Consider the following 12,993-nt stretch of genomic DNA (forward strand, 5'->3'; position numbering starts at 1 on the left):
CTTATAAAATCTTCTAGAGGGAGCCTCTCCCACCTTTTGACCTCTGGTGAGTTGGGAGGGAGAGGGAACTTTGTGTATGTGCCCCCAAAATAAGACACAAGTTGAGTTAGTAATGTTTTATTCTGCAAGTGGGTGGACTCAGGGACCTTGTCACTTTCCAGCCCCTTCCTCACCCCACTGGTCCAAAGTGAGCCCCTCCTGAGCACTGGGTCACCTGAGCCTTTCTCTTGGCCCTTGGTAGCATCTGGATAGCAAACCCTGGCCCTTGCTGTGACCCAGAGGCTGGGGTGGAGGAAGAAACAGACTCTCTTTGCAATCCAGGTCCAGGGTGCCAGGCTGCTCACTGAGTCTGGGGGTCTTCTTCATGGTCGCTGTGTTCTTCACCAGGCCCAGCCGAGGGGGACTCAAGGGGTGCCTGGGGAAAGGTGGGGGAGGGGTCCTGTTAGTTACTCGTGGGCAGGATTCCCCTGTGGTGGAAGCCTCTTGGAGGCGGTAGCAGCAGTGAAGGTGGGAGCTAGGTCTAACACCTTCCTCCCACCTGCTCTTAGATCACCGCCCCTTTGGAGACCTTGGGCTTGTGACATGTGACATGGAGGTGTGTCTCACAGGTGTTTTGCAGGGGGACCCTCAGGTCCCAGCCACATGCAAGGGGTCAGACCCAGGTTCCCCTGACCCTGGGTGCTTCCCCAGGAAAGCCGGAAAGGAGGCCTCCTTCCTGGGGCACCCTTGGAATGCTCTGTGAAGCCAGCATGTGGTGGGGGGGGCGTGGTTCCTGCAGTCTAGGGGCTGCACTCACCAGGGACTGCGGCTGGCCCGAGCTCAGGTGTGCATGCAGCAGTGCAGCCACCTCGTCCTGCTCGGCCTCCAAGGCAATGGCCAGGGCGCTGGTGCCCTCCTGAGGGATAGTGGGAACAGTCAGGTCCCTGAACCAAGGCATGGCTCCCCTGCCATCCCCATGTCAGCCTCGTGGTGGCTCACATTGTCCAGGAGGGCCGGGTCACAGCCCGGTTGGGCCAGCAGCAGCCGGACAGTGTCCAGGCGCCCGTACTCGCTGGCACACATCAGTGCTGTGGCCCCGTCCGCATCCTGGGCGTTCACATCTGCCCCACATGCCAGCAGGGCCGCCACCATGTCCTGGTGGCCATGGCTGATGGCCAGCATGAGGGCTGTCTGTCCTGTCTGGGGACAACGAAGGGGAGATGGCTGTGGGGGAGCAGCACTGGAGGAAGGGAGGTCAGAGACAAACCCAAAGCGGAAGTGACCCCACCACACAGGGAGCAAGGGAAGAAGTGTCCACGCACCTGGCTGGCCTTGGCATTAACGTTGCCCATGTGGAAGAGTCTCTGAACCACAGCCATGTCCTCTTCCCGCCCCACAGAAGTGAGTGCAGCCAGCATGAGGGCTGTGTAGCCAGCCCGATTCTGGCGGTCAACCTCGCAGACCCCTGGGAGAGTGGAGGGGGTCAGTGAGCCAAGATGCTGACACCCTCAGTCCAACCTGGTTTACTCTCCTGCCCCCACACACAACAGGTTTACCGCCAGTGTAAGGGGGGGGGTGGTCACTGGTCATGGATTTACTATTTCCTCTGCCTCTTAGGCTCTCCCTACCAAGAACCACATGGCTCCGTGCCCTTCAGGGTCTACTCAGATCTCTGTATTTCAGCTGGTTCAGACTTGGCTTTCTGCTGTATCTCCCAGACCTAACACCTGACCCCATAGTACATCCTCAATAAACCAGTGTTTCTATTTTTGTGGCTGTCATCCACCAAACCAATATTATTCTCCTCCAAGCCTGTGTTATATATTAAGTTGCGTCCTACCCCCAGAGCTACAAAGTCCTACCTACCCTGTATCTGGGAATGTGACCTTAATTGAAAATGGGGTCTTTGCAAATGTAATCAAGTTAAGGTGAGGTCATGATGGTAGGCCCTATTCCACTGTGGCTGGTGTCCTTAGAAGAGACCCAGAGACCTGCAGAAGGCCACGTGAAGACAAAGGCAGGGAAGAGAAGCTGCCATCAGCCACGGGATGCTAAAGATGGCAGGCAACAGCCAGGAGCTTGGAGAAAGGTCTGGAACAGATTGCTTGGAGCTCCTCAGGAACCAGGCCTGCCAACCTGGATTTTGGACTTTGGGCCTCCTGAACTACAAGAAAATGGATTTCTGTTTTCTTAAGCCACCCATGTTGTGCTATTTTGTTACAGCAGCTCAAGGAAGGAGCACTGAACACGACACGAACACTGGCTGTCCTTTGGGATCATCCCCGAGGATGATCATGACCTGCCATCACAGCATCTCCTCTGGGCACAGTTAGCAGAGTGACTGATGCTGTTGTTCCCCACTGTTTGGAAAGTTCCATGAGGCTACAAAAGCTTGGGGAGGTCTGAGGCTTGGATCAGGGTCATGGAGTGGATGCCCTGTAGAGAGGGACTCAAACAGTGGGCTGGGAAGAAAAAGGGTTAAGTAATATGGAAAGGAGGAGGGTAGGTTTCCTGGTCCTGCAGCATGCCCTGTAGTGTTCACTGCCCCCACAAACTGCTGTGACACTGCTGGAGTGTGCCGGAGTGGGAAGGGGCACATAGAAACAACCACAGTGGGGCCTCTGCTGGGTAGTGGGGGCACCCGTCTTCCCCTGCCCTCTCCTGTCCCCTCCTACCTCAGGCCTTCCTAAGCCAAAGGATCAGTCCATTTGATTTCCTCTAGTTGTGTTTTGTTGTGGTCCTTCCTATTTGTAATCATTTCACGTTTCGACGTGATGATTGCCCCATCTCCAGTCCCCGTCTCTCCATAATGCACGTGCTCACATGCACGTTCTACATTCATGAGCGTTTGCTCATTCTTTCAATTGGCACTTGAGGGTCTACGGGGCTCGGTGCTGGGGCCTACCATGCAAGTAGGGTGAGGTGAAGGAGGGCCATGGGGAGGAGTTTGAAAAGGGACATAAACGAGTAGTTAATGACAAGGCAGCAGGGGATGTAGCGGGTAATGATGTGGAGGGGGGGGGGGCATGGTCCTGTGATGACCAAGGGCTGTTCGGGCCGGGCAACTGGAGAGCTGAAATGTTGGGAGGTGAGAGCTGAGAAGAGCCTGGAGGGGGCGTGGTTATCAGTGACCTCAAGATCTTAGGGTTACCTTACAAGTGTAAGCTGATGTAGGGGGGAGGTCAAGGCACTGAGAAGCCTGGAGGTGGTGGGAGTGATGCTTCATGAGGATCCTGAAGCTGGGGAGGATTCACCTGCAAAGGGGAGCTGCTGAGCCGCAGGAAGGAAGAATGGCCTGTTTGGAGGGAGATGCCAGAAGGGGTGGAGGGAATAGGGGTCTGATGGATTGGAGGCTCCAAGGTAGGACGGAAGGGGGAAGGGTCTGGAGGTGGAGATGAGGGGCAAGGATACACAGCCACGTCCAGCGCAGCGTGGAACCAACCTCATGTGGGGAGTACATTGAGGACTCGGTCCTGAGGCAGGGGAGGGACCCGACAGCAGGCAGAAGGATAGAGGGAATGATCGATGTGAGAATTAGAAGGCCCAGGGCGAGGTCTGGGGAGTTGGAGCTTGGGGGACTGGCATGAATGCAAGGAATAAAAGGGGTCTGTGAGATTTGGGCTGCTTGTGATTGACAGCCAAGCCTGCCTTGCCTGTTGCTGAAGCCTGGCCCCAGCTCCCTTGAAGGGAGGAGATGCCTTGAATCATGTATTGTCCTTTCCTCCCAAGCTCAAGCTCCAGGTCCAGCTCAGAGCAACTGTACCCTTCCCCAGGCCACCAAGATCTTCAGAGACGGGACAGACCTGTATGTCTGGGGGCATTGGGGCCAGGGAGGGAATAGTGGGGCCTGCCTGGGCCTGCTGTGAAGGTGAGACCCCTCCAATGACAGGCCCCGGCAGATACTGGACCTGAAGGATAACACCCAGGAGGGCTCTTGGTGGACAGTCTGTCTACTGCCCTCTGTCCCCTCTGCTGTGAGTCCCCTGCGGAAAGTAGCTGTATGTGGGTGGCCCACCCACACACACCTACTAGGTTCCGCACAGTACTGGAACCTAGTAGGCTTTCAATACATGTCTGTGGGCTCAGGAACACCTGGGTGTGTGTATCTCAGCTCCAGAGGGGGGAAGCTGGGGAGAGAATGAGCAAAAGCAAGTGGCAGGAGATAGAAATGGGTAAAATGGGGAATTGCATCCCCATTTCCTAGATGAGGAAGGTAAGGCTGGTGACACAAATTCCTCTAAATTTAGGCCAACCTAACTTTAAAGTTGGGTATTCGGCAAAGTGAGAGGCAGGGTCCGGGTGGAGCGCTCAGAGCAGAAAAGCCTAAGGGCCCTTGGCAATCTGCCCAGGACACGCGGATCCTCTAACCCTGGGAGGAAGGTGCTGACCGGTATCCAGCAGCAAGCTCGAGATGGCCAGGTTCCCGTGGGACACGCTGTAGTGCAGGGCTGTGTTCCCGTTGCCGTCGGCCAGGTTCACCACATGCGCCAGGAGCTCGGGTCCCAGGCGTGCCACTGCGCCCAGGACCCCCGCCACGGGCTCCGCCTGAGAGCGCCGCTGACTCGACACTCGAAACCACTCCTGGGCCACTAGGCGCGCCGCGCCCTGCCGGGACCAGAGGAAAGACGTCAGAGATGGTCCAGGCTGTGGGGGTGGGGAGGGCGTGGGGGCGGGGCTGGGAATCGAGGCCGGGGAGGATAGTCGCGGCTTGTCTGAGGGGGTGAGTGGGGCCGCACCCTTTTGGAGGAGGGAGTACAGCCAGTGCGGGTCCCAGGCTCAAACCAGCAGGGGTCCTCCCCTCTGGGAAAGAGCCTGTGGGAGAACCTGGAGTGGAGGAAGGCGGTGAGAGCTTGCCTTTGGGGAGTATGGGGGTGGGCCCGGGGCTTGGGGCGCACCCTTTTGGGGGAAACAGAAGTCTTGGTGCCAAGGGGTGGAACTTGGGACCGCCCCCCACCCCAACTCTAAGAAATCCGATGCACTTCCCCTAGAGGGCGTTAGGGGAGGTCCTCGATGGGGCCACGACACCAGGTGTGCAGGGCTCTGGCTGGCACTCACGCCATCGCGGGTGATTCCGCGGGGCCGGCTCAGCTGTCGCTGCAGCGCTGCGCACGCCTCCCTCAAACGCGGGCTTAGCTCGCACCTATCAAGGTGGTCGGGAGACGCTCAGAAGGAGTCGGAGGTGGGGTGCGTGGCAGACAGAAAAGAAGGCAACGGTCCCCACTGTGTGCCTAACACCGCTCACCTCCCCTGCGCACCAGGCTGAGGTTCTGCCTCCAGCTCGGGCTCGGGCTCGGGCTCCGGGTCCGGGTCCAGGGCATCCCTGCCACTGTCGTCCCCAACATCCCTGCCGCTGTCCTCCCCGGAGGAGCTGCTCCTTGGAGGCTCGGCAGCACCGTCCTCGCTGTCGCTGTCACTGTCGCTGTCGTCCTCGCTGGATGAGCTCTCGTACCTGGGGGCAGGGTGGGAGGCGGCCGCTGAGCCACCCCGTGGGCTCATTCTTGTGTCCTGCGCGGTGGGAGTGGTTTCCCCACTTTACAGAAGAAGAAAACAGGCTTTCCAAGACCACACTGCGAGTCAGGGGCAGAGCCGGGATTCAAACCCCAAGACTATGTCCCTGCAGGTGCTGCCACGGGGAGGGGTGAAGTGCTCACTCTCCGTTGAGGACCCCAACAAACTGCAGGCTCTTGGGTCCGGGGCTGGGCTGGGCACCAGGTGTACCATCCCTCCTCTTCATGATGGATTTGAGGATGCCTGGCAGGGGTCAGATGAGGGTACTGAGTTCGAGTCCAGCAGCCATCAAGCCGGGGCTTGGGCAGGGCTTGGGACTCACCCGCAGGGGCCATGGCTCTGTCCGCATCCATGGGTCCCGTCGGGTTCTCCTGGCTCAGGCCAGGGCCCTCGGCGGGGGTCTCGGTCTGTGTGGCCTTCGCGGCACAAGCCCACAGGGTCTGGGTAGCAGCCTCGCGCGGCTGGGGCTGAGCCGCCGCAGCTGCCGCTGCCTCCTCTTCGGCAGCCTCGCGGGCCTCCTCCAGCTCTCGCAGCCGGCAGCGCAGGAGCTCACTCACCCCGCGCTGGTGCTCCAGGCTGGCGCGGAGCAGCTCCAGCTCGCGCTCGGCGGCCTCGGGCATCCCCAGCAGCGCCTCGGTCACCCACGCGTCCGACTCGAGGGTCTCAGGGGCCGCTTCCACGCTGGCCTCCCGGGTCTCCGGCACTGCCTGGGCCGTGGTGTCTTGGGTCTCCAGCACCGCCTGTACGCCAGCCTCCCGCGTCTGCAGCGCCCCGTCTGCGTCGGGGACCTCGAGCGCGCCCTCACTGCCCCTAGAAGCCGGCCCGTCGGGGCCATCGGCCCAGGGACTGGCCCTGGAGCGAACGCCACGCTCGGAGGTGGCGAGGCGCTCGGTGAGCCGGCGCAGCTGAGCTAGCTTGTCCGGGCGCGCCTCGGCCTCCCCGTCGGGCTCCGGCTGCCCGCGTCCTGCCAGCAGCCGAGCCTTCTCCGCACGCAGCACGCGCACCTGCTCCTGCAGCCCGGGCAGCGCGCGCGCCTGTTCCTCCAGCTCGCGCAGGCGCCGCAGAGCCCCGGCCATCTGCTCGCGCACCAGCTGCAATTGCGCGGGACCGGGAGAAGCGGGGGCGGGGTTGGAGGCGGGGCTGGGGGCGGGGCTGCTGCGGCCAGATCCTCGCGGACTGCGCGGAACAGCGCGGGCGGGGCTGGGCGCGCGCTCCTGCGCCTGCGCCAGCTCCAGCCGTCGGCTAGTTTCCAGGAGCGTGTGCTCGACGCGCGGGTTACGCACGGGCACTCGCGGCGACAGCGGCGGCAGCAGGAGTCCCGAGGGCGCGCCGGGGGAGAGTGCTCCCGATGCTCCCCCATCGTCACTGGCCAGAGATTCGCTGGAGGTCCAGGCGCCTGGGCTACGGGCGCCTGCGAGGCCCCCCCGGGGTGCACGGGGGCGGCGCGCAGGCGGGGGGCCAGGAGCGCGGCGGGTGGCGGGGCCGCGCTCCAGCTCCTCCACGTACTTGAGGAAGTCCAAATCCAGATGGAAGCCATAGGGCGTCTCCACTGAGTAGGGCGAGCTCGGGCTGCGGGTGCCCGCGGTGGTGCTGGGGCACAGGCGAGGGCCACCCAGGTCTGCAGGCATGACGGGGTTTGGGGGGTGTCAGGCTGGGGGAGGGGACGCCCCTGGGGGAAACTGGACAAATAGAGCGCTTCTCCCGCGGCCCCATGACAGGAGTCCTGCAGGGCTCCACCTGCACCAAACCCTACACACCTGCCCTTCCGCGCATGCATACCCGAGGACCAAATACCTATCTGCACCAAACAGTCAAGCAATCCCACCCTTACTGAGCACCTACTATGTGCCAAGAACTTTTCTAGGCGCTGGGGACACATGAGTGAACAAGACAGACAAACCCCTGTCCTCTGATAGGAGATAAAATAAACACGACTGTTTCCAATGATGCTGAGGGCTCATAATAATAAGACGAAATACAAGTAACCGGAGGAGGTGCGTGACTTTGGCTCTAATTGTCAAGGCTGGTTTCCTGCGGAAGGGACTTAAAAGCTGAGCCCTGACCCGAGGAGGAGGAAGCAGTTGGGGACAGAAGGTTCCTGAAGGGAAACAGTCAGAGCAAAGGTCCCGGGATATAGTTCGCAGAGTGAACTGGAGTCAACAGTGAGGCGGACGGAGGTGAGGGTACCCGAAACAGAGTGAAAGAAGGGAAAGGGAGAGGAGTCCGAGAGGTGGTTTGGGGCCAGATCGTGGGGGGCCTCCCAGGCCGCAATGAGGAGTTACCATGATATTGCACGTGCGATAGACCACCACAGGCAGGGTTGAAGCAGAGCCATGACATTATCAATGGACCTTTAGAAAGGGCTCCCTGGCCACGTGCAATGGAGGGAACCACAGGACTGTGTCCGTACATGGGCACCAAGTATCAATCCGTGCACACACACATACCCCACTTTGCACACTCACCAGGCAGGTTCTGATTCAGGGCAAACTTGGCCATGTTTTCTGGAGTAGCTGCCAGACACACCCTGGAAAATGTCCCCAGAGGGGGTGAGGCTGGGGCTGGGACTCTAAGTGAGTAAAGAGACCCGCATCCACCCTCCCACACACATATGTCCTGTCCTCCCTGATCCTTCAAGAGGCCTTGGAACTTCAGAATGAATGAATGCGGGCGTCCCCAGGTCCAGGTCTCAGCGTGCTGGGGAGGAGGAGGCAGGAAGGGCAACAAGAAGAGAGGAGAGTGATCAGAGAACATGAGGAACTAGGTGTGGGGGCTGGGAAGGGTCATTCCAGACCTGCTGAGCTGGGTCAGTCCCAGGGCAAAATTAGAAGCTGGTGCTCAAAGGGATGAGGTGTGAATCTTCAGAAGAAGAAGGTGAGAGCTGGAAGCCCTCCATGGGCTCCGTAGAAATTCATCTGGTCAGATTCTGCATATTAAAAAAGGGACAAACGCAGGATCACTTGAATCCTTTTTTCCTTAAAGAAATGCAGACAAGATATAATTGTGCCTCTGAGTTTTTACCAGGTCATATGCGAGAGCCTTGTGGTCATGATGGAGAGTCGTGGGCCAGATGTACCAAGGATTCAAATCAGTGGAGACCTTTCTCCCTAGGATGTCTCTAGTGGCGTGCCACAGGGTTCTGTTCCTGGCTCGTAGGAGCTTGTAATGGAACTATAAGCACCAGGTTGTCAGAGCTGTGGCCATACCTGGGGCTGGGGGGACTCTTCAGGAAACGTGATGGAGGCTCTACGAAACCGAGGGACGGTGGGCTACATCTCATGTGATAATTAACAGGGACAATCAGAAAGCACAGGACAGGGAAAATGGGGCTTTGAAGAGCTCACACGAAAAACCTTTGAGGAAGGGAAAGCTGCTTGTCTTCAGTACCTACTGTATGCCCTGCCTGATTAAATGCAAGCTCCATACAATCGTGTAAGGTGGATATTATCATTCACATTTTCCAGATGGGGAAACTAAGGCACAGAGCAACTAGGTCAGCTGTCTGCGGGAAATGCCCTCAGACTGGGCTCTGCCCATCTTCCGGGGACCCTTCGCCCACCGAGCCTCCACCACCAGGAGCCTGCCGGACCCATCTGTCCTCTCCCTGGCCCAGTGCTCTATGTGCCAACCACCTGGCAACCTTTGCCGTCGCCCCTCCCAACCTTCCTCGCTTCTGATGACCACCTCTGTACCCGACACCCACCAGCCATTGACTATCCCCTGCTCCACTGCTGGGGGAACCCTGCCACTCCGGACCTACGCCCCGTCTGTGTCCCTAAAACCTCCCTCACCCCACCCCCAGGCAGGCAGGGCCCCTTCCAGTCCTGAAGCAGCTGTTTCCTGTCCCCTTACACCGGCCGAGAGGGACAGGCCAGCAGGGCAGCCGGTCATCAGGGAGGACGGCCCGTGCTCGCACAACTTGTTTTCAGGAAACTGCCAGGGAAGAGTTGAGTCGTGGAAAAAAACCTGGGCCGATTTAGGTAAGGGTCTGGGCCCGCCTCCCACAGCTGGCAGTGTGACTCAATGGGCTCAACCCCCTCCTCTGGTGACCTTGTCACACCCAAATTTGAGGCCCTGGGTACAAAAAAAATTTCAAAACAAAACAAAAAAACAGTTGTGGGCCGTCCCTAAGACCCCAAGCAGCTAGAGCAGCAGGACCTAGGCACTAGTGTGAGAAATGATGCCTCAAAATGATAATAATAATAATAACAACAACACTTTTGCCATTTACTGTGGGTCTCTCTCTACTAAAAGCAATTTGTGGGTATTAACTAAAAAAAAAAAAAAATCCTAGCTAAACACTCTGAGGGAGGTTTTCTTATCATTACCCTTTACCCTACTGCACAGATGGAGAAACCGAGACCCAGAGAGATTAAGGGACCCGTCCCAGGTCACACATGGGCAGAGGCAGGATTTTAACCCAGGAGGTTTTGTCAGTGTTTCTGCATTGGCCACCCACTTGATGGCCTTCTAGAAGCAGCCCTCCTCTGCAGGGCAGTGGCAGAGAGCCCGATGGGGTTCATCCCTCCCAGACCGCATCCCTGCCTATCCCTGCGTGCTTCCCTAAGGGGGGAAGAGGCAGGCCCACGCCGCGGCGGCTCCAGGGGCCGCAGCCCCACCAGAGTGGGGGCGCGGCTGCCCTCCCCTCTTCTCCGCTCCCTGCAGGAGATGTCAGCTAGTTCGGATCCTCTGCCTAAGACCCCCTCATTAGGCCGTCAGAGCCGACGCCATACGCCCCCGCTCCCGCCCCAGGGACTATTTCGGGACTTGGAGTTGCGATCGGGAAACCTGCAGGGTGGGGGACTCGGCGGGTAGCGCGGATCCCGGTCTTGGGGATTGGGGTGTTCTTCCCGGCTTGAGGCCCTGAATGGTAGCATCCCCTAAAGTTGGAGCTGGATTCTCAGACCCCTGACGTGGGCGTGGAGGCTGATGATGGTGGGAGAGGGAGATACTTCTCCCTCCAGGTACCCCCCGCCACCCCAACACACACACACACACACCCCAAGACAGCCTCGTACAGACAGAGCAGTTTCCTGCAGGAAACGCCGCCGGGCGGTTCCATCCGCTACCCATTGTCTGCCCTCCCGGGGGCCGTCCGTCCCTCCCCCCAACGTGGTTTCCGTATCACCCCCCACACCCAGGTCCAGAATGAGGGACTGGAACCAGGTCCCCAAGCTCTCCAGGAGCGACGCCGGGAAAGTCCCGGAGTCGGTTGGGGCGCTACAGGGTGAACAAGCCCCCCACTTGGCTCCTAAGGGCGGCAGAAGGGCCATCTCCCGAGTCGAGTCCCCAACTCTGCTAGCTTCCCACCTGGGGCTCCCAGTGAGGGAGGGGTCCCAGCCAGAGGACATCAAGGCCACCCCATCACAGGGCACTGAGCCCGCAGAAGGGCAGGAGGCGCAGTACCCCTTCCCGGTACGCCCACTAATTCCCCCCAAAACCCCCATCGATAGCCCCGAAAATTGGCGCTTTACCTGAAGCCGCAGCCCCCGCCGCGCCCGCACCCGAGCCCGCCCCCTCGAAGCTCGGGGACGGATTATCAAGGCCTTGGTCCTAACTGATGGCGACGCCAGCCAATCAGCGCCCGATATTCTCCGAACTGTCCAATGGTGACGGGGGTAGGCGGTGCTGGTCTGGACAGTGTTGGGCGGGGCTGGGGGCGGGGCCTGAAGCGACTGTCCCCGTGCGCCTGCTGGCAAGGAGGAGAAGGTAGGGGGCGGGGGCGAGCGGCGGGGGACGGCCAAATTCCTCCCAGCGCAGGACTGAGGAGCTTGGATTTGATCCATTGGGAGCTAGGGAGCCATGGGAAGACCGCGAGAGACTAACCCGATGGGATTTGTGTGTTTGGAAGAGCCTTTGGGTGGAAGCTAGAAAGACTGATGCTCGTGTCCCAGTGTCTGGGTGAGGTACCAATACCCTGGCTCTTTCCTACCACAGGATCTTGGCACAAGCTGTCCCATCTTTCTGAACTGTTCTTCCCTGCACATGTTCCCATGGGCGACCTCTGTTCCGGATGACTCGATCTGTGTGTTCCCAGCTCTAAGGGCTTAATGCGGCCCGCCTCCAGCCTCTCTCTTTCCCATTGCTCTGTTTTATTAACTTGATAGCTACTTTCGTTATCTGAAAGAAAAAAGAATCTATGTCCTTTGTTAACTTGCTTACCATCTATCTCTGCCTCTAAAGTGTCAACACCATAGGACAGGGAACTGATTGATTTTGATCACTGCTTCATCCGGGGGCCCTGGCACACAGTAGGTGCTTAATAAATGTTTGTTAATTTTTTTTTAACTACTTAAATTTTTTTCGTTAATGTAGAACGCATGCCCAACATGGGGCTTGGACTCCCAACCTTGAGATCAAGAGTTGCATGTTCTCCTGCCTGAGCCATCCAGAGACTCCTGTTGAATGGTTTTTTAAAATACGATTGAATTCTTTAACCCATTTCCTGATTCATTTAGCATTTATTGAGCACCTAACATACACCAGGCACTGTGAGGGTCCCTGAGGGGTCACAATGCCTGCCATCCTGAGCCACAAGGCTGAGAGGCAGAGAGAGACTTTCAAGGTAATGTTTATGGTAAGAGGGTGACAGAATGGGATGGGAGGAAAAGGGAGGGGCAAATCCCTGACTTTCAGGGTTCAGGGAGGCAGCCTGCAGTGGGGACACTTAGAGAATTATGCTCCAAATGGGATACACTACACAGGCAAAGGAGAAGTACAAAGCTTCACAGATGCGGAGCGCACGGTACTTCTAGATTCATCTGTCTCGTTCGTCCCAGTGCCAGTCTGCTTTAACTACTGTAGCTTCAGGATACGGCTCAATATCTGGTAGTCCTCTTTTTACAAAATTCCTGGCATTTTTCCATTGTCTTTTTTTTCCCTAGATTTTTCTTTCCCCCTGTAGATGTCAGTTGAGTTTCCCATGAAAACTCCATTGGAAATTTAAAAGTATTTTTTTAAGATTTTATTTATTTATTTATTAAAGATTTTATTTATTTATTTGACAGAGAGAGATCACAAGTAGGCAGAGAGGCAGGCAGAGAGAGAGATTGGAAGCAGGCTCACCACCAAGCAGAGAGCCCAATGTGGGGCTTGATCCCAGGATCCTGACATCACGACCCGAGCTGAAGGCAGAGGCTTAACCCACTGCGCCATCCAGGCGCCCCAGATTTTATTTATTTTTTTGACAGAGACAGAGAGCAAGTAGGGGGAGCAGCAGGAAGAGGCAGAGGGAGACGCCGGCTCCCTGCTGAGCAGAGGCTCCATCCCGGGACTGCAAGATCACGACCGACCTGAGCCAAAGGCAGCCGCTCAAGCAACTGAGCCACCCAAGAGTCCATGAATGTATTTTTATTGTGAAATAAAGTGCATACACACACAGAGTCTGATCCAGGAACCCACACAAAACAAATATATTGCCTTTGGAGGTACTGAAGAGGACATTCCCAACCAGGGGTGATTTTGTTCTTAGGGGACATCCAACAATATATGGGAAACACTTTTGGA

The 12,993-nt window shown here is 57.9% G+C and overlaps 1 protein-coding gene and 1 long non-coding RNA gene across 2 annotated transcripts; one reads left to right on the plus strand and one right to left on the minus strand.

Moving 5' to 3' along the window:
- Positions 1 to 101: 101 nt before the first annotated feature.
- Positions 102 to 10,994, minus strand: KANK3 (KN motif and ankyrin repeat domains 3). Its single transcript, XM_044254369.1, has 12 exons — positions 10,962 to 10,994; positions 8,282 to 8,413; positions 7,953 to 8,184; positions 5,810 to 7,105; positions 5,631 to 5,730; positions 5,222 to 5,428; positions 5,035 to 5,119; positions 4,368 to 4,584; positions 1,302 to 1,444; positions 979 to 1,179; positions 797 to 895; positions 102 to 415 (listed from the first exon to the last, which is right to left on the minus strand). The coding sequence occupies exons 3-12, from the start codon at positions 7,984 to 7,986 to the stop codon at positions 341 to 343; spliced, it is 2,457 nt and encodes an 818-aa protein (XP_044110304.1). The 5' UTR covers positions 7,987 to 8,184; positions 8,282 to 8,413; positions 10,962 to 10,994; the 3' UTR covers positions 102 to 340.
- Positions 10,995 to 11,221: 227 nt separating this feature from the next.
- Positions 11,222 to 12,698, plus strand: LOC122910793. Its single transcript, XR_006385273.1, has 3 exons — positions 11,222 to 11,388; positions 11,803 to 12,052; positions 12,678 to 12,698. It is a non-coding gene; the product is annotated as an uncharacterized LOC122910793 (long non-coding RNA).
- The last annotated feature ends 295 nt before the right edge of the window (positions 12,699 to 12,993 follow it).

This window comes from Neovison vison, chromosome 6, assembly GCF_020171115.1.
Source record: "Neovison vison isolate M4711 chromosome 6, ASM_NN_V1, whole genome shotgun sequence".
NCBI lineage: Eukaryota > Metazoa > Chordata > Mammalia > Carnivora > Mustelidae > Neogale > Neogale vison.